The sequence below is a fragment of the Typopeltis vanoorti genome, chromosome 7 (assembly GCF_054136105.1).
Source record: "Typopeltis vanoorti isolate ZY-2024b chromosome 7, IOZ_Tvanoo_1.0, whole genome shotgun sequence".
Classification (NCBI taxonomy): Eukaryota; Metazoa; Arthropoda; class Arachnida; order Uropygi; family Thelyphonidae; genus Typopeltis; species Typopeltis vanoorti.
The window spans coordinates 5,116,885-5,139,017 of NC_143555.1; the positions used below are offsets into that span (position 1 = coordinate 5,116,885).

The window sequence follows — 22,133 nt, forward strand, 5'->3', positions numbered from 1 at the left end:
GAGTGACATAGAATATAGTTAAATTAAATTATCATTCCAAACTCAATAACAACAAACATTCGCGTCACGATTCCTTATCTTATCTTGATCTTGATCTGGTCAGAAATGTCCACCAATGACAACACGATTACTTATACACTAATATTTCCCTTTCCATTCAAAACAATAACGTCACTTATTTACAACTAACAAATGACGTCACTTATCTACATCTCATAACAACAAACATTCACGTCACGATTCCTTATCTTATCTTGATCTTGATCTGGTCACTAGTGCACCACCAATCACAACACGAATCCTTATCTCTAATATATCTCCCTTTTCCATTCAAAACAACAACGTCACTTATTTACAAATAACAAATGACGACATTTATTTACAAATAACAAATGACGTCACTTTTCTACATCTGAAAACAACACACTCCCACCGCACCATTCCTTATCTTATCTTGATCTTCATCTGGTCAGAACTGCACCACCAATCACAACACGAATCCTTATCTCTACCATCACCCATAATCCCATACGCGAACCAAAACACAACAGCAGAAGCCAGTGACACACTTGCCCACAGAAAAATTCAAACATTACACACCCATGAAGCCACGCCCACAATGACGTCATCAACCAATCACGTCACGATTCCTTATCTTATCTTGATCTTGATCTGGTCAGAAGTGCCACCCATACTACTGTCATGAAATTCGATCGTAGAACCTACACCATTTCATTCGATAACGTATTGTTTTTGGTTTCAGAACCAACAGCTGGATATACTTCTTTGCTATCTCTTTCTCGGATACCGCTTATAATTAGTGATAGTCTTAAGCCAGCTATCTCTGATTGGTTATTGGTGGAGACTAAACTGTCTTCTTAGTGTACAGGAGATGGACAGGGGTAAAATGGCCTCACCTACTTAATGATACTACTCATCTATGTAACACATCGATTTTCTCTTCTAAACTTCTTCCTATAAGGCAATAAAAAGGAGTTAACCAATTTTTTAAATTATATTTTTCTGTAAGTAACCTCTTGCTTACCCCAACCTGAATGGCCAGGATTTTTTGTCTAGCACCTATCCCTTGATCTATTCGGCTACTGCTTACTTACTACTTACCTCTCCACTCCCTGTGGAGCATAAGGCCTCAATCAATGCATTCCATCGGGCTCTGTTTGCTGTCGCTCTCTTAATTTCACTCCAGATCTCCACATCTGCTTTATCTTCATCTCTGTCATCTTGGGGAGACCTCTTTTCCTTTTTCCCTGTAGGTTCCATTCCATGGCTGTCCTATGCCTTAATCAGGATTTCTGATAGTATGTAATTCATTTCCATTTCCTCTTTTTTTTTTCTGTTGCGATACTGGTTTGGTTTTTGTTCTTTCTCATAATGCTATATTTGAAATTTTATTTGCCAGTATATTCCCAATATTTTTCTTAGACATTTATTTATATATGCGTGTAGTTTGTGAAAGAGCCTGTGTAGATCAATGTATGTGGCGTTTGCACATAACGGCGCTTGACCGCACGAAGGAAAACTTCATGGTTTCGAATCTAGTCGGTGACTATAAGAAATTTTTCTTAAGCCTTTTTTCGACCGGTTCCCGAGTTAATCGACCTCTGGCACGGGAAAGCGGGTTTTTTCTCCTAGTAACTCGGGTATTTCGTCCCGTAAACTCAAGAAAATCGACCGTAGAACCCACATTATTTGAGACATTAAATACGAGTGTTAGGGTTAGGGACCACGAAATGGCGGCACTTTTTGAGCCGCCTCTCTTTACTGCATGCGGCTTAATTAGTGATAGCCTTGAGCCAGCTATCTCTGATGGTACCAGTGGAGATTAAAATTCCCATACAAAAGTTAGATTGGGCTAAATGGCCTTGCCTACTCCCTATATACGGGAATAATAATAATAAAAAAGTCGTTAGCTGATTTTGATTTGACCTGTAGTTTATTTCTATTTTTCTTAGTTAATTTCCAGGTTTCTGATCCATAGAGAAGAATACTTTTTACATGAGTGTTGAAAAGCCTTATTTTAGTTTTTAAGTTTAATTCTTTACTGCTCAATATGATTTTCATTAAATTGAAGATATTTTGAGCTTTACACACAACGGCGCTTGGCCGCACAAAGGAAGACTTAGTTTCGAGTCTAGTCGGCGACTAAAAGAAATTTTTCTAAGCTTTTTTCGACCGCTTCCAGAGTTAGTCGATGTCTGGCACAGGCAAGCGGGTTTTTTCTTCCGGAATCTCGGATTTTTCATCCCATAAACTCAAGAAATTCGACCGTACAACCACATTATTTCAGACATCAAATACGAGTGTAAGAATTATGGACCACGAGATGGCGGCACCTATAGAGCCGTCTCTTTTCACTGTGTGCGGCTTAATTACTGATAGCCTTGGGCCAGTTATCTCTAAATGGGTACCAGTGGAGAATGAACTGCCCACTCAGTCTCTGAAAAGATAGACAGGGCTTCAAAAAAAAAAGGCCTCGCCTACTCCCTATACGGGAACAAAAAGGCCTTAGCTGATTTTTTTTTTTTTTTTGATGAAACGATATGATATACTAATAAAAATAATAAGATTGGTGAAGAAAATGTATGACAACTACAAAATTAAAATACTATGCAACGGAAAATTAACCGAAGAAATCAATACCACTAGCTGTGTAAGACAAGGATGTCTTTTCCCCCTGGCAATATTTTTGATTGTAATAGATTGGGTGATGAGAAACACAACAGTTTATAATATAAATATACAATGTGGGTGGGCAAACAAAGTAAATGATTTAGATTTTGCTGAAGATATGTCTGATAGCTCAAAAGCACCAACACATGCAAAAAAAAAAAATAACTAAAACCAGGAAGTCCCTGAATGTGGCTTAAAAATAAACAGGAAAAGTCCTTAAACAAAATCTGACTTTTAAAATAATAGAAGAATCACTGGAAGAGATACACACTTTTATCTACCTGGGATCAGTGGTAAGTACCACAGGAGAACAGAAGAAGATATATGAAATCAAAATAAAATAAAAAAATCAGCTAACGCTTTTTTATTCCCGTATATACAGGGAGTAGGCGAGGCCGTGCCAAAAATTGACTAACTCGGTAACCGGTCGAAAAAGGCTTAGAAAAAGTTCACTGAGCTACACAGAGGATTGATTTTTAAAAACCAGCTAATGCCTTTTTGTTCCTGTATAGGAAGTAGGCGAGGCCATTTTTTTTTTTTTTTTTTTTTAGCCCTATCTAACTTTTGGAGACTGAGTGGGCAGTTCAATCTCCACTCACAGTGTTTCATTAGACTCCATATTTTTTTTCTCTATTTATACTGTAAAAGGCCTTTTCAAAATCGATAAAGCCTACATATAAATTGTTTTTGCCATTCTATTGATGTTCTATTATTATTCTTACGGTTATTATTTCGTATATACATGATGTATTTGCTCTAAAGGCTACTTGTTTCTCCCTCCCTTCAGTTTTGTATTTCATACTTTTTAGGATTCTTCTTCTAAAGATCTTACTGACCTTGGCTCAACAGTGAGATTCCTCTCCAATTTTACATTCTGTAATACAGTGTTTCTCAATGCCCCACAGTGAGGAAATTTGACTATTTTGGGGGCAATTTGAAAATGATTTTGTATTCGGCATCTCATCTCTGATATAATCAAAACACTCACCATTATCGCGAGGGGGACATCACAATCTTTGAGGCGTCGAGGTGGGGCATTATCCAAAAAACGTTGGGAAATACTGGTATAATATAGCCTTTTTGGTACTTTGATAAGTATTCCTATATCCAAGTCCTTTGGCCATATTTCTTTCTCCCATAACTCATTAATCGGTGGATGTAATATCTCTGTTGAAATTTACTTTTTGTTTTAATTAATTCTGCTGGAATGTTATCTATCCGTGTTGCCTTTCCATTTTTAGTTTCTTTATTGCTCTTGTTATCTCTGTTATTGCTATTTCTCCTAAATTTATGTGTAGTGTCTCGAGTTTTATGTTCTCTGGCAGTTTTTCTTCCTGTGTTTTAGATTTATTGTACAATACTTCTTGAAAATATTCAACCTATCTTTTTTCTATATTTTTTCCCCTCTAGTCAGTAAATTTCCATATTTATCTTTTATTTGTTTTTCTTTTCTCATGTTTTTCGGATTATTATTCTTGTTATCTCATATAGTTTCCTAGAGTCATAGTTTCTTGCAGCTTGTTCTGCCTCTTTACATAATTCTTCAATATATTTCCTTTTATAATTTCTTACATTTTTTTTCTGGAACGTAGTATGCATATTTTGATATACAGAATTGGTCATTCTATAATATTGTAGAATTATTACCAACTCATTGAATTTTTTGGTTCCTCTTCATTTTTTGTTCTACACTGACTTTGCAGTACTTTTTTCATCATTTCTCTTCTTTCCTCAATTAACTGTATTGTTTCTGTGACTTATCCTGTCTCCAAAGTATTTCTTCAGCTGTTTCATTATAAATTTGTTTTATTTCTCTCCACTTGTCCTCCATATCAGCATTTTCCATTTTGTCAATATTTTTGTTTCATATTTATTTTTAATTCTATATAAGAGACGTTTTCTGTAAAATCCTTATTTTTTAATTTACTTAAATTATATCGTTTTCACTGATTTCTTGGTTGAAAAAACTTTGTTAGTTTTATTTTATCTTTTCCTATTTGCATAATTTTATGTTTATTTCACATTATTTCAGACATTAAATATATTGTGTTAGGGTTAGAGACCACGAGATGGCGGCACATTTGAGCCGTCTCTCTTCACTGCGTACCGCTTAATTAGTGATAGCCTAAGGCCATCTGTCTCTGATTGGGTACCAGTGGAGATTGAACTGCCCACTCAGTCTCCAAAAGTTAGATAGGGCTAAATGGCCTCGCCTACCCCCGTATATACGGGAATAAAAAGGCGTTAGCTGATTTTTTTTTTGATAATTTTATGTCTATAATAAGAATAAGAGGAATAATAAGAATTTCAAATAGGAAAAAGAAACACCAATCTGAAACTTGAAATTGATAGTAAGAATCTAGGGCAGGTAGAAAACCTCAACTACCTCACAAGAGTAATTGAGTACAACGGTGAAATTACAAAAGATATAAACAGACGAATTAGCCTAGAATCTCACTTTTGGACGACTAAATAAAATATGATAAAATATAAAATATGACCAAACGGACACCGATCAAGGGGAAGACCCAGGAGGAGATGGTCAAAAGACTTTTTAAACCCTTGAAAACTTTCAGGCAGACAGTTGCCTAACACGCGTATCCAAGAAGAAGAAGAAAATATGAAAGTCATGAGACATTAAACAAGTAACAAAATTAAGAATCTATGAGACAATGGTCCTCCCAATACTTCTCTATGGAAGCTAGAATCTCAACCATGCCGAAGAGACAAAATTATTAACTACTAAAATGGGATGGCTAAGAAGATACTTGTAGTATCTCTGCTGGATAGACTAAGAAACGAAGGCATAAGGAGACGAGTAAAACAAGAAATAACAATAATATACAAAATCCAAGAAAGAAGACTGCGATGATTTGGCTATGTGATCAGAATGGGAACAGAAGATTGCCAACTAAAGCTCTGTATAGAACGATGGAAGGTAAAAGATCCAAAAGGCTGCCCAGAATTAGATCGATAGGCAAAATAAAAGAGGACATGAAAACCAAATCACAGTAAACGACACCAAACTGGTCAGAATTGTTCGGACAGAAGTGGAAAAAGTTTATTCAACCTCATCATCTTCCACATACATGATGGAAAAGAAAAGAAGAAGAGAAGAAGGTTTTTTATTTTTGCTATTATTAATATATTATCTGTAGACGCATCTGCTCCTCTTTTTGTTCTTACATCCTGTAGAGAGGATCTCCATGGTTTCTTTATTATTATATGGTCTATTTGATTTTTACTGTTACCATCTGGTGATATCCAGGTATATTTATAAAAAAAATCAGCTAACGCCTTTTTATTCCCGTATATAGGGAGTAGGCGAGGCCATTTAGCCCTATCTAACTTTTGGAGACTGAGTGGGCAGTTCATTCTCCACTGGTAGCCAATCAGAGATAGCTGGTCCAAGGCTATCACTCATTAAGCGGCACGCAATGAAGAGACGCCTCAACAAATGCCGCCATCTCGTGGTCTCTAACCCTAACACTCGTATTTTTTTTTTTTAATGTCTGAAATAATGTAGATTCTACGGTCGATTTTCTTGAGTTTACGGGACGAAATAACCGAATTACCAGGAGAAAAAAATTGTTTTGCCCGTGCCAGAGATCGACTAACTCGGGAACCGATCGAAAAAAGGCTTAGAGAAATTTCTTCCAGTCGCCGACTAGATTCGAAACCAAGAAGTCTTCCTTCGTGCGGTCACCCGCCGTAGTATGCAAACGCCACATTCACCGAGCTACACAGGCAGGTATATTTATGTATGTGTTTATGTTTAAACAGAGTGCTTCCTATTATCAAGTTATTGAAGAAGCAGAAATCTTTTAGTATTGTTCCATTTTCATTTTCAACTCCTAGTCCTTCCTTTCCCATAATTGCTTCATATCCACTATTATGTTTGCCCACCTTTGATTTACATCTCCCAGAAGCAAAATTGTCTCTACTACTGGTGATATCTATCTCTTTCTGTAGTAGTTCATAGAAATCTTTTTTTCATTTAAAGCATTGTTTGTGCTGATATATGTTTATTATTGTAATATTTTTATATCTTGTTTTAAATCTAGCTGTTATCTTTCTTTATGATTTCCAACAACAGGTTTCTTGCCTCCTCTGACATCATTATAGCAAGAGCTTTACTATGTCTTCTGGGTCGCCAGAGTATATGATATGTTTGTTTGAAGACAATTTGACTTGACCAATTCCGTTCCATCTGGTTTTGCTTAGTCCCAGGATTTGTATGTGGTATCTGTCCATTTCTCTTACTATTTCATGTACTTTTCCAGTCTCGTCCATTGTTCTGGTGTTCCACCAGCCAATTTTTGTCACATGTTTTGGTGTGAAGATATCCCTTCCAGTCTTCTGCCTGTTGGCTTCTCCAAATGAGCTTTCACTAGCATGCACCATCTTCTCTAAAAGTTCTTCAGCAACATAAGTCTAATTTCTTTCATTTCTTGACGTTTTTGTAGCAATTTATTTTATTTTATTTATTTATTTAATTTTTGGTTGCTAGCCAAAAGTTCAACTCTCCTCCTTTCTCATACGGGCTTGGGATCGGCAATGGCGAAGTTACCTGTTCGGCTAGGGTGGTCCTTTTAGTTATGTTACCGCAGGCATAGCATTTACGGTTATTGGTACACGTCAGGGTCCTCATGACGCCAAGGGGGAGAAACCATCGACGATATAATAATTACAGTATAATAATCGAATGATACATATTTGTTTGTTTGTTTTTCTCATTACCTTTGTATCCGGTAGATGGCGGGAGGCTACATGTTTCTACTGATAGGAACCTACGATAAAAATATTTTGTTTTGCAGCATGTTTCAGTGAAGTGCGAAGTTGTATAATATTTTATTTTCCAGTATGTTTCAGTGAAGTGCGAAGTTGTATAATATTTTGTTTTGTAGCTTGTTTCATTGAAGTTCGAGGTTGTATAATATGTGAAAATTCTAAACTTATGTCATCTGTGCAATTATTGTTCCGTAAAATTGCCTCAAAGGGTTTTGTAGTGTATAATAATGAGACCCTTCTATCTTAAATTTTGTTTGGTGACTTGAAATGTTTTATCATCAGTAATTTCGTGAAATTATTCTGAAAAATTGGATTGTGACAGGACTCGAATAAAACGTTTTTGCAATTGCGAAGGGTTCAACGAAAATGTCCAAAAGAACTGTTGGAGGAGAGGATTATGAAGAAACAATGTATGTTCCAGAAGATGCAAATGAAAGTTACAGGCTGAAAAAGTTTAAAAATTCTTTAGATAGTGATGAAGAAGATGATGAAGAAGAAGCCAAAAAGTATGACATTCTAGATCCAGAAGAGCTTCAAGGTATTCAGAATTTCTCTTCGTATACAGAGATAAAGTAATTTTTTTATAGTAACTTCAAAATTTGCAAAGTTTGTTTTATTGTTATGTGACACCTCCAGGAAGTCCAAAGACTCATCGAGGGAGAGTGTGCCAACAGCATCGAACGATTGAACCCCTCTCAACTACTAACCGCGCTCAAACTTGCATATCGTTTTGCAGAGGCTCTACCAATCGACCAACCTTTGCTCTGGTTAATTACGAACTTTGTGTGTACCTAATATGTAAACAAAGCATTGTCATAAAATGTGTTAATAAGTATTATTATTATATCACATCTCTCATAGTACCCATATATAAAAAGGGAAATAAAACTGAATGTGAGAATTACAGAGGTATTTCTCTACTGAGTGTTCCTGGTAAGATTTATGCCAGTATACTATACTTGAGAAACAGTTGAGAAAAATTGTGGAAGAAAAGCTTAGTGAAGAACAAGCTGGATTCAGACCAAATAGAGGCTGTCAGGATCAGATCTTCACTTTACGACAAATAGTCGAGAAAGCATGGGAATATAACAAAGATCTGTATTTAAGTTTTGTCGATTTGGAAAAGGCATATGACAAGGTGCCAAGAGAGAAGCTATTCAATACACTACAGTTATATGGTGTCAATGGAGCATTATATCAAGCAATACTTACTCAGTATTTGAGTTGTAAATCAGCAGTTAGAATTGAAGGAAGATGGTTTAATGTTAAATCTGGTGTGAGACAAGGATGTACATTATTCCCTCTAGTATTCATTATCTATATGGATCACATTAAGAAGGAAAGTGGTATTAAACCTGATATCAAAATTGGAGATGTTAATGTCAGCTCTTTGCTTTATGCAGATGATGTTATACTTCTAAATAAATCCGGTACAAGTCTGCAGGATTCCCTGTTTAAATTGAATAACTGTTGTAATAGATATGGTATGAAGGTCAGCAATAAAAAGACAAAGACAATGAAAATAGGCAGAATTGTTGAAAATGTCAACTGCATTGTGAACGGAGAGCCTGTGGAATAAGTGAAACATTTCAGCTACTTAAGCATGATTTTTAGTGAAGATGGTAAATTAAATATGGAAATAGACAACAGAATCAACAAAGCTGGTATGGTAGGAAGTCGAATAAATTCATATGGAATAAGAAAGAAATTAGTCGGAACACTAAATTAGCTGTATACAAGACAGTGTTCAAACTAATTTTAACTTATGGATCTGAGTGCTAGGTCAGAAGTAAAACCCTTGACTAAAGACTAGTCAAGGGTTTTACTATGCAGATATGAGAGTCCTGAGAAAGATTAGTGGCATGAACAGATTGCATCAATGGCAATATCATATTAAAAACAAGGATATTAGTAAAGAACTGGATATTGTCAGCATCCAGGAATGCGTTAGCAGAGCTAATCTCACTTGGTATGGTCACTTAAACAGAATGGGCGAGGAAAGATTAGCAAAACAAGTGTTCTCGGCCAGGTTGGCAGATAAACGACCCAGAGGAAGACCAAGATATAGGTGGATTGATACGGTACAATGTACCTTAGACGACAGAAATATAAGGTCTGATAATGTTGGAGTCTTGACAAGTAACAGACTGATTTGGAGGAAAATTGTAGATAGGAAAGTTAGTAATGATGTAAATTTTTCATGTAGTACTATCATATCCCCTACACCCCCTTGAGGGTACATGGCAGGAATTTGATGATGAAGAAATTAGACAAGATGTTACTTTATTTAATTTAGTGTCTGTGCGGTTAGCTTAGTGGCTTTGCTCTTCGCAACCATATGCCTGGGGAAGGAGTGTAATGGGCCTCATGGCCATTGTATCATCGTACAATAATTATTATTATTTAATTTAATGGGTGAAGTAATAAAAGAAGGAAACAAATTGGAAAAGTGTAAATACAAATAAAAAATGTAAATTAATTAGATCTTGATGATGTAATCATTCTAACAGAAAATGATCATCTACAAAGATTATTAAATACATTCAGTCATGCAGAAAAGAAAAAATCAACAAAAAAATTAAAACTCTGACAGTTACTAGAGAGCCCATGAAATGTAAATTAGAAAAAATGGAAAAATAATTGAACATGTTAATAAGATAAAATTAGGAGTATAACTAAATAACTCTGGCATCACACAGAATGAAGTACAAGAATGATCATCAAAGCTGGTAGAATATCTGGATGTCACAACAGCTTCATCTAGAAGAATAAGAACATAACGAAATATGGGAATCTGCACAGTTGTAGATTCTTATAACATTATATTGCCAGTTTGATTTCAGACTGACTTTTATGGAGCAGCTATCCACAAGAGGTTGGTCAACATATAGTACATTAATGCGGTGGTTAGGAACTTATTTACATAAAGTTGTTGGAAGTTTTTTACTTGGTTATACTATAAATTAAAGATACCAAGAAATTATATACTTGGTTTAATCTTTTATCCAAGTGTAAGCAAACAAAGTTTGTGTCTGAAGTTTCCCCAGTCCTGAAAATACTTCAGGTGCAAACTTTGTTTGCTTACACTTGGATAAAAGATTAAACCAAGTATATAATTTCTTGGTATCTTTAATTTATAGTATAACTAACAACCTTTCTCTAATCCAGAGTACAGTAATTTAAATGACACCTTTTGGCAATTGGTATAGGAAAATATGACTTCTGCATTACTTCAACCTTGGTATCACCCCCTGGGTCTGCCTCCCACTGAAGAGACCTGAATAAAAGTCGAAACCGGTTTGGGTAGTGACCCTTCCCATAATGCATAGCATTATATATGTGTGTAAGGAGATGTGCTTTGCATTATGGGATACTAAGGCAAGTGATGTGAAGTCATACCACCGTTACCACGAGTTGCCCCAGTCCTGAAAATACTTCAGGCGCAAACTTTGTTTGCTTACACTTGGACAGGGTGACCACATCTAGTACTTTTTATAAATTTTTAGTGTTATAGTACGTTGACCAACAGATCTAATACCGTCTTCCTTCTGAATAATAATAATAACATGAGAGTTAAACATATGAGTTTAATATTTTTCTCTTTTCCCACCTCCCCATATGTCACATTCTGTAACACAAGCATGATTTATTTTTTTCCCTTCCCCTCTCACTGTTCGCTACCCTTCTCTCCCCCCTCTCACGCAATCCGACTAGGATTAGCCAATGAAAATATATTCTTTGCTATTCAAACACCTCTCGTGCACTACAGCAATGAAAACAAGTGCAAAAATTAAATATTTTAATATGAGTAACCACCTTTTATTGATGTAGAATGTAAATTGGACCCCCATTGAAAAGATAAATCCAGCCGACAATGGTCAGTTTTTAGACGTAGAAATGTATAGGGGCGTTACAAAGAGGTTGATAGAGAATGGCAACTGTTGAAGACTGTAGAAGCATTTGAAAAAAGGTTTTCTTGGAATAAAGTTTTTGAAATGAAAAATGTTGTAGGAGAACAAATGTTTCCTAATTTAACAACATTCGTTAGAGCTGTACTGTGCCTCCCTCATTCATCAGCAGCAACTGAAAGAAAATTTTCAGCAGAGAAAATAAATAAGAATAAAATAAGAAATCAACTACAAACTCCCTTGATGAATGGACTCCTTTTGACAAAAGAAATATTGAAACATTCATCAGCTACAGATGGTACTATTTCTGAAGAGTTAATGAATTTAGCAAAATCTGCTAAAAATAATGAATAAATACTTCCAGTGTTTTTCTTGTGAATGGGCACCTCTGTATATGTATATATGTAAATAGCATAGTAAATAACTGAAAATTTAATGTTACATTATTTGAACACTAAAAATTATATATTAAATTAATACGCATGTGAAGTGCTAGAGATAGAACTGGGACTTCTCTTATGATGAATGACAACTATTACAGCTCTTGGACTCATAGATAACTACAGTGTGATGAGTTTTGACTTTTTTTTTCTTTTCATTTTTGTCGTACATGTGTTAATTTAGAGGTTTTACATTGAGTTCATCTATGATAATAAGATAGTGATAACGTAAAATGCCCAAAACAGAGTGAAACGAAAGCAAATAAAAATCTAGTACTTTTTGTTTCAGATTTAGTACCTTTTTCTTGCATAAGTTGGTACGAAATATTTTTGCTGAGTGGTCACCCTGCACTTGGATAAAAGATTAAACCAAGTATATAATTTCTTGGTATCTTTAATTTATAGTCTAACCAAGTGAGAAAACTTCCAACAACCTCTGAATCCTTTCTGCCACTTCCCCATCCTCAAGAAACCCATGGGACCAGACTTGATATGCCCACATCCAGATGTGGTCATTACTTCCAAATAAAATAATGACACCCATGTCAATGAGTGTTATTTTGGTGAATTTTTTCTTAACATAGGTTTGGTTTGTGTGTCTGGAAACTACAATCTGACCAAGGAAATAAGAAGTAGAAGTTGTGAAGATCATCCCACTTGGCTTTCTGGTAATGCCATACAATGCGTGAATGTGTTTGTGTGGATGTGTTGCTCCATGGGGGAAGAGACTACACTGCAGTACGTTGTGGTCTGAGCTGATTGGAGCGCAAACAACATTCACAATGTACTTTGATGGGTCACTGGTGAGGAAGAGTCCAAAGTGTTTAGAGAGTGGTTGGGATTGACTGGTATTCTGGTGGGCATGTGGAAAATTTGTGAGATCATTTGTGATTGCAAAAGTATTAGCCTCTTTATCTGTGCAGTTGGAAGCGGGTAGATAGTTATTGTTGTGTACATTGAAGTCCCCGAGCAGTGGCAGCTCGTGGCTTGAAATCATGGTGTGCTGCAGCTTTCAAAATATACATACACACTGTAAGTACAGTGTAGACATGTTTGGATAAAATATCAAAATTATGGTAAAAATTAAAAAAAAAAAATTAAACATGAAAAGATATTGTTTATTATTAATAAAATTATATATTTGGTATAATTCAAAATTACTTAAAAATAAAATCCGTTCCTTTAATTGTAATTAAAGGAATTGATTTACAATTTTTGGACATTACAATTAAATCCTTTAATTGTAATGTCCAAATATTTAAAGAGATGCAGTAAACACGATAAGCACTACGAACGCTCTACTACTGGCACAAACTACATATAAACAATGGTGTAACTGCGCGATGGACAGTGCCGCGTTACGCTAATAGCTCGCATCTCACTATGACGTGCATATGCTTGCACACGTAGTAATATGACACTGGTAAACAGTGCTGCTAGCGTCCTTTGCCCTCCTAAGTGCTACAAGATGGATTTTTATTATTTTTTATACAAAATAAGAGAATTGTATTGGATTGTTGATGATAAAATTAAATATTACAAGCAAATATAAATAAATTAATAAATATATTTATATATTGAGAAAAATTGGGGGTGCTGCAGTTCCACAGTGACTATGCACGAGCCACCCCTGTCCTTGGGGATAAGATGATTTCACTGTTTTGGAGAGTTGGATTGGAGAAAATCAGCATTTAAGGAAAGGTGATTCAAGAGTTCAGGGTAGTTGTTGGCAGTAGAGATGGCATATGAATTTGGCACAATGGGGCAGGGTGATTTTTAGCCAAACAAGAGTATCAGGTTGGATACTCCTTGGCATGGTATTTTGGGGCAAATATTTGCACATACCTCACCTTTGAGGTGAAAACAGTTAAAGAGTTTGTAGGAAAGCAGAGATGGATAGTGTTTGAGGAGGTTGAGATTTCAGTTTCTCAGAAAGAGATGATGAGGTTTTGCAGACTGAAGGTGGAAGTGAACATCATTAAGGTTAGAACTGAGGCTGCGTATATTTGTGAAAGAGATGTGGAAGTTCTGTGAAGTTTCTTTTTGATCACATTTCCTATGCAGTGTTTTGAATCAGGTTTTCACACTGATTGTTTACAGTTTGATTTTCTCATTAGTATCTCTTTTTTGTAATTTATTGGTTTCATCTCCTGGTGTTTCTTTTCCAGTTCTTATCTTAATTGCCACTTGTGTATATGTGTGTGCGTGCATGCATAGATCTGGCTAGCTCATACACATGATGCTAAGCTGATGCCTTTTGACTTGCTGTTCATGGCCGATACGAACACCGATTGGCTTGTTGGGGTATCACAAGTAATTTTTATTAAGCTTTAGAAGTTCATTTCATCTCTCTTTGAGATTGTGGGCCTGAAACAGTGACACCTGATGAATTTCTTGGTCATTACAGATCCAAAAGATTATTTTTTGAGTCAGCCATGGCCATGAAGAATTCCTCTAACCTGAACAAATATAGTTGCATTAATTTGTCAAAAATTTGGGAAACTGTTATCTTAAGAGGAACTCCCACATATAGTATGCCCACAGATTCGAGACCCTTCGACACTTCTGTGCATGTCAACAGGAGGAGAATCCATTCCGATAATAGGGTAATCAGTCCGTATTGTGGGATGAGTTGTTTATTATTACATGTCGGAAAATTAAGTTCTCTTTTATGATCATTGTAGTTAACTATGTTGCTTGTATAACAGTTGGAAAATTTTACCTATAGAGCACGTGATTTCGCGTGTTGGCGGCCGATTCGTATGTCCTTCATTTCTTTCTCTCCTTCAGCATGAATCGACTATTCTTGGCAAGTCGCCAAGCAGAGATCTACAAACTGTGGGCATACTGTAGCTATAATTTTTTTTTTTTTTTAAAAAACATTAGAGATTGCCAAAATAAAACTTCAGATCTTTTGTCCGTTTACAATTGTATTGTTTCAATGACTCACTGTCGCGTATATGTGCTGTGTTGTGCTCTGATGATGCTGATTTGAAATTCAGCAAAATATAAGCAGTTAATAAAACCTTTTTTTAAAATTGTTTGTTTGGTGTTGTTAATACCATTAAAAATAAGTAACGAATAACCGTCAACACCTAAGCTTATCTATTAGAATAATGGTTGCCAGTTTAACCTGGCAAAGTGTAGAATCACGTTGGTTCCAGACTATATAAAAATAAAATAAAATTTGAATACAACAAATTGAGGTCATGCATTTCTTTGTGGTTGTTGAAAGGGAATTGAAGGAGGGCGATGTATTGCAAGCATGGCTAGAATAGCTCATAAGATTATCTGAATGTTGAACACACTGACAAGCAGTGATAGGGTTATCATTCCTTTTTATAAGGTTTGATAAGGCCATATATGGATTACTGTGGACAGATCTTGTTGCTTGGATTCCTTGATGATGATGAAATGGTGGAGAGGATCAGAGATAAGTGATGAAGATTGTGAGATACCTAGGGAATGTTCTCTGTGAGGATACACTAAAGATTTAAGGGATTATAAAGGCTTAGGATATGCATTTCTTTTTTTTTTTTTTTTTTTAATAATGTTGCTTTCACCCTTGAACAGTTATTGCAAACTTTTAGTACATTTTTTATCATCGGATTAAGGATTTTTTTTTTTCTATTTCTTTTTATTAATTTATAAAAAAAAAAAAAATTGGCTAACGCCTATTTGTCCCCGTATAGGGAGTAGGCGGGGCCGTTTACCCTATCTAACTTTTGGAGACTGAGTGGGCAATTCAATCTCCACTGGTAGCCAATCAGAGAGATAGCTGACCCAAGGCTATCACTGATTCATCGGTACACAGTGAAGAAGGCGGCAAGCTAGTGTCGCCATCTCGTGGTCCCTAACACAATATTTTTAATGTCTGATAATGGTGTGGGTTCGACGGTCAATTTTCTTGAGTTTATGGGATGAAAAACCAGAGTTTCCAGGAGAAAAAACCCGCTATCCCGTGCCAGAGATCGACTAACTCGGGAACCAGTCGAAAAAAAGCTTAGAAAAATTTCCTCTAGTCAGCGACTAGATTTGAGCCACCAAATCCTTTCTTCGTGCAGTCAAGCGCTGTAGAGTGCAAACGGCACTTCTACTGAGCTACACAGGCCCTTTTTTTTTATATTTTATATTAATTTATATATTTTTTGTATTTTTTAGAATTTATTTTTACATCTTCCAGAAGTCCAGCTGTAGAGACCAAACATGGAACTTTTTTAAGCCACTTCAGGCCTCCAGTAAGTGGGGCTGTGGTCTCACACAGGGCAGTGAAATTCATCTTCCACCTAATAACAATCGCAAACCTCCATGACCATGGTGGGATTCAAACTTGCAGTGTGTTGGTTGTACAGTATGCTAACCACCTGTCCAACCAATGCATGCCAGGATGGGAGAGAATAAGGGAATCGCATTGAAATTGTGTAAAAGGTCAACAATGGTGCGAGTTAGATTTTTTGCTTGGAAGCAAGTGGGTGAATGAACAGAATGGGTTTCCAGAGGTGGTTATGAGTGTGTGGTTCACTGGTGAATGATTCATGGAGAAGTTATTTTATGCGACTCTCACCCACTAAAGATTATTAACCTGTATAGCACATTAGTACTACAGATGACTAAGATTTTTATAATTATTTTTATTATGTTTTGCTTTTTTATTTTATTTCTATATATAGTCTGGATAGTCTGGAAACACTACTCTATAGAACAAACATGGACTTTTTCAAGCCACTTCAGGCCCTGCAGTAAGCAGTGATCTTAATAATGGTTATTATGGGATTTCTATGATAAGTCTTTGAGCTCATGCAGATGCCTGTAGAAATGATAACTGGAAGAAAATTCTTGATAGGAAGCTAGTTATAATGTAAATAAACTAGTTTATTTACATTATAGTAAATAATGTAATATATACTAGTATATATTAGATTATTTAGTAATATGTTTACATTAAATTACTAAATAATGTAAATATATTAAGTTTGTTATTATTTCGAGTTCATTGTGAAGGCAATTAAAGGATTAACAGCTTCAGCTGGTATGGTAATTTTCTTGAACTCCAGTATACAGAAGAAAAACTTGGTACTTTAGAAAAAATGAAACTTAATGCTCCCTTTGAAGGCATATCATAGCAATCAGACAAAACAAAGAATTGGACAGAAAACTCTGTATATGACATACAGAGAGAAGGACAAATGTTGCCCTTCAATAAAATCCAAATAATAGTAGAAGATTATTTATTTGAAAAACTTGATAAGAAGCAGGAGAAACCAACCAATTATAAACTGTTTGGACAAGACATGATTGATGCAAGAATAGATTTAGGATCTGAAACAGCTTATGGTAGTGCCTTGATCAAAGTAGGCCAGATGCAGCAAAGAGTAGGATAGGCAGAAAGGTAAAATACAAAGGCAGCCATTATCAGTTTGATATCTTAGAAGATTTTTGGTTGGTGACATAAAAACAATTATGTAAAAAAAAAATAGAAAATACGTTAGATGCTTTATACGTTACGTATAAAGTTACGTTATGTTAGAATACGATATGTTAGAAGTCTTGTTAAATGCTTGTAAAAGTTTAACAGAAGGACAAGATAAACAAGAGCTGAGAATATTTCAGGCAGAATTTAATGAGGAAGCAGAAATTACCAGGTTTATATTAAAATTGGTCCCATTCTGTTATTTTATCTCTTCAGCCTAGACAGCCTTTCGAAAAGGAAGAAAACTGAATTTTTTTTGTTGCTGTTGTTGCATCTTTCAGTGTATTTAGTACTGTTCAGGTGACCAGATGATTCATTTTTAATCGGATTATCCCCTTTTCAACCACTGATCCTATTTTCCTGAGAAAATGCAAACGGCATGTTGATTAGGAATGCACCGATATTCAGTTTTTCTTTGGAATTTGGCCAGTTAGATGTGTGTTTCTGATATTTGCCTTCAGTCAAATCAGTAGAAAGATTTGGTATTCGGCCAGCCTAAGCAAAAAAATTCCTGTTACATGTGTCATAGCAAATGCAACCAGTTGGGAAAAGCTTCTCCTTATTTTGCGTGACTAACCTATTTCTTGAAAAAGTTTTTTTTTCAAAAGTCGGAAATATTTATGAAGAAACCAGACATATTCTACTCCAAAAGAAAAATGCTTAAAAATTCATTTCCCAACATCATAAATTATTGCAAATTCATTTTGATATTAAATCAATAATTATTCTCTATATTTCACAGTTTAAAATAACTTCTGTCAATATTTGTATTTGAAGAAATAAGTGCAATATTTTGTTTTGATTTTTATATTGTTTTATTATTATTACATGGACACCTCCATGAAGTCCAAAGACTTGTCGCAGGAGACCCAATCTATCCACGCAATCTATCATATTTCTCCTTGAATTCATTAACAAAGCACTCGCAACTGACTGGCAACCCATTCCGCTCATTCACAACTCTCCGAACAAAAAAATCTAGTCCCCACTCCCCTACTTACCACACCTTTATTCAACCTCCAGGGATGACCCTTGTTCTGGTCCTTCTCGCCAAGTGCTGAAACATTTCCCTGAATCTGTCCTATAAAACCCTTTAAGCAATTTAAATGTTTATATCAGATCCCCTCTGTTTCTCCTATCAACCAACTTTTGTAATCCATGCACCTTTAATCTATCCTCATAGGGAACATTCTACAGGCCACTCACCATCTTGGTCACTCACCTCTGAATCCTCTCCACCACTTCTTCATCCCCCAAGAAACCCAGGGGACCAGACTTGAGCACAGTAATCAAAGTGTGGACATATTAAGATCTTATAAAGAGAAATGATAGCTTCTTTAACTCTACTTGTTAATGTGTTCTTCAGTAGCCAAGTAATCTTATGAGCTACCTTGGCAACCTTAGCAATATGTCTTCTAAACTTCAGCTCTCTGTCTGCCATTATCCCTAAATCTCTAGCTTCATCTATTTCCTGGAGTACAGTGCCATCAATGTGATACACTGCTTGTAATCTGTTTATCCCAAAATACATAACATTTCTCTGCATTAAACATACCCATTATCTTTTGCCAACACTGGGAGTCTGTTTAAATCATCCTACAAGCTCTCCAATTACCTTAGCTATTACTCTACCTGATTTCAGGTTATTTTCTACATAATTTATGTACAAAATAAACAATAGTGGTCCCTGCACTGAACCTTGCAGCTCACCACTATTCATCTGTCTTTGCCTTGATTCTTCCCACCCTACAATACCTTTTGATATCTGTCTAGCAGCCATCCTCTTATCCACATAACCAGTGTCATATTCATCCCCATTTGTTCTCATTTGTGTAACAGAGTTCCATGTGGTATTCTGTCAAATATCTTGGCCAAATCCAGTAAAATTATTGTGTAGCCATTTCCTTTATCCAACTCAGCTGTTACTCTGCTATAAAAAGTTAATAAATTATTAAGGCATGAATGACACTTCACATATAATAATGCCTAATAATAATAATGCCCCTCAGAGTATCATGTTTTTATCCACCCATTCTTGAATTCTCTTTTTGACCAATTTTTCCAGTACCACATGTGAGATACTGATCAATCTATAATTTTCTACTGCAGTCTTAGAATCTCTCTTGTGCAAGGGAATTATTTTGCCCTCTTTCCACTCCTTTGGAATTCTATCAGCAAAATCATCGTGTAGTCATTTCCTTTGGAACTCTACTAGAGCTGAGACTTAAAGAGCCTAGTCAAAGGCAATGCCTTTAACTAAGTTAAAGTGCTGTTTTTTTTTATTTTTTTAATACAGTGTTTTCTATGAAATGATAGTTTTATAAGACCAGAATTGGTGCCTTGGCAGCACCATTTAAACAACATGAACACTACCTACAAACAATATATTCTCCTTTTATTAATGCACTGTAAGTTTCACTAGCCTGAAACACTAGTCTTTAAATTGACCAAGTTAAAAAAAAATTCCAAGTGGATGTGAAGACAAAAGCTCATTCATCATAAGTTAAATTCATCATAAGTGCTGAGTGCATAATAAAATATTAAACTATAGAGCTGAGAAGCTTATATTTATATTATGTAGATACTGTAATAGACAATATTTCAGATTTATGTATGTTTTATAGCAAAACATGGAAACAAGAGAAAGTAAGAAATGTAGAAAAGTATTCCAACTTTCGAAAAATTACTAGAAAGGGTATAACTTACAAACTCTCTGGTAAATTTTTGAATCTTTTTCTACATTTGGCTATAAAATATGAATAGATCCATGATATCCTCCATTGCAATATCTCAGTTATTTCAAATTGATGCATCTTGGCTCTAAACTTAAAATTTTGATAGTTATTATATTGCAGGAAAGCAAAAGTTTATTTTCATCATTATTATTATTATTATTACATGACACCTCCAGGGAGTCCAAGGACTCATTATGGGAAGGCACAGTACTCTATTTCGCTAAATACATCTCATCCTCTCCACTACTACTTAATCCCACTTCAGTGCATCCTTAGTGCTAATGCTCCTCTTTTTTTTTTAAGTATATTTTTTCTTATTTTTCCCCTTTTTTTGTAAACTCTAATCTAATTATTTGTTCAATGGCACTGTAATTCATTCAGATGGCTTTCACATGGTTTCCATAAGTGACATTATAATGCACATGAGAATTGATATAATGAGTGTACACCTGTGTGTAACATGGCTGACAGGAAAGCCCCTTGCAAATAAATTTTGGTATTTTCTTTGGTGTTTTTCAGAGTATTGACGGTGGTGCTGGTATAAACTCCTTAATATTATTTTGAAGGGTTTAGTAATTAATTATAAATTCAGTTTGTTGAAAATAGGTCATGAGATTTCCTGATTGAAGTCGTAATGTTAACAGTAAAGTGTTATGCACTGTTTATAGAGCTGAAATTTGTGCCAACACAAAACAATTGTGCAGCAAAAAGTGCAAGCCATGAACTATCCTCTGTCGTGACATAATTTATTACCATTTACAGATGTAAATGGTAAACGGAAATGTTTTACTGCACAAAATGGATTACTAGCTATCCATAGTATCATGCACAACCATTTGTTTAGATCAGTGAATTACACATTTATCATCTGACATTTTTTTCCTTGTAGATAAACTTATGTTGGTTACACATGACTTTAATTTTTTCAGGAAATGACAACATATACTAAATTATTAATTAAAAAACTTTAATCAATACCTTCCAATATTTCGGCAATGTTACATTGCCATCTTCTGGGAACATAAAACTGTGATGTGTGCATGGACTCACTTGCTCTTTGTTAGGGCCTCCGTGCACATATCATAGTTTTATGTTACCAGAAGATGGCAATGTGACATTGTCGAAATATTGGAAGCTATTGATTAAAGTTTTTTAATTAATATTTTAGTATACGTTGTCATTTCCTGAAAATTTAGTCATATGACATTTTTGTTTGTTGTCAGAGTACTTGATGACCAGTAGTTGTTGTGTGGAATGCCAGGCCTGATTTATGCTCTTCTTTTTTCGATGTATTTTATATGTTCAGACATGCGAATCTCGCCCCCACCTACCTATCTGGCCCACATAACAAATGCCACACGAGCAATGAATCTCATAGATGTCTGATTTTTTGATGGGGGTGATATCGAGGTTTTGGTGGATGTAGGAATCTTGATATACAGTAAAACCCCTTTTTTACACTTTTCAGGGGATTGATGGAAAAAAGTATAAATAGCAGGAAATGTAAAAAAAAAATTAAAAAAGGCTGAAAGATGACTTACTACTAGTATGTGAGTCTACCTACTCAATTACAAAATTTAATAACTGAAAATAAATGAATTTACAATTACAGTACTTACATTTATCTATTCAAAAAATCTTTAATTGTTGATTGTTTTTGCTTTTCGTTTTTTATTTTATTTTATTTTTTTTTGACATAGCTCCAGATTGCTTTACTTCAGTTCAGTGCTTGACCTGTTTTTTACTATCGTGTTCAAAGTGGACACAGAGAGTCCAAGATCTTTTGCTAAATGCACACGTGTTCTGGCATGCCAATCTACACGTTGCAGAATTTCCATCTTTTCTTCTACCGAAATACATTTTCTGTCTTTTTTCTTCATGTTACTAATATGGATCATCCACCACCACAACTTGAAAGCAACTTTTACATTCTAAATTATATAGCAGAAATTCTGCAATATCAATTAGTATTGTGATTGAAAAATCACGGTATCGCTCATCACTACATTACTGCTGCAAGCGTGCAGGCCACCGTGATGGTGGAAGCGAAACTACAGCCGAAAGCAACGCCATCTAAAAACAGAAATGTGCAGATTTC

General features: G+C 35.2%; 1 protein-coding gene across 1 annotated transcript in view; it reads left to right on the forward strand.

Annotated features, from left to right (window-relative positions):
- Positions 1-7,249: 7,249 nt before the first annotated feature.
- holn1 (CD2 antigen cytoplasmic tail-binding protein 2 homolog holn1) overlaps positions 7,250-22,133 on the forward strand; it is a 133,203-nt gene continuing 118,319 nt past the window's right edge. Inside the window, exon 1 of the mRNA XM_090395641.1 lies at positions 7,250-8,020. Coding sequence (XP_090251767.1) covers positions 7,849-8,020 — 172 coding nt within the window. The 5' untranslated portion in view covers positions 7,250-7,848. The remainder of the gene's footprint in view (positions 8,021-22,133) is intronic.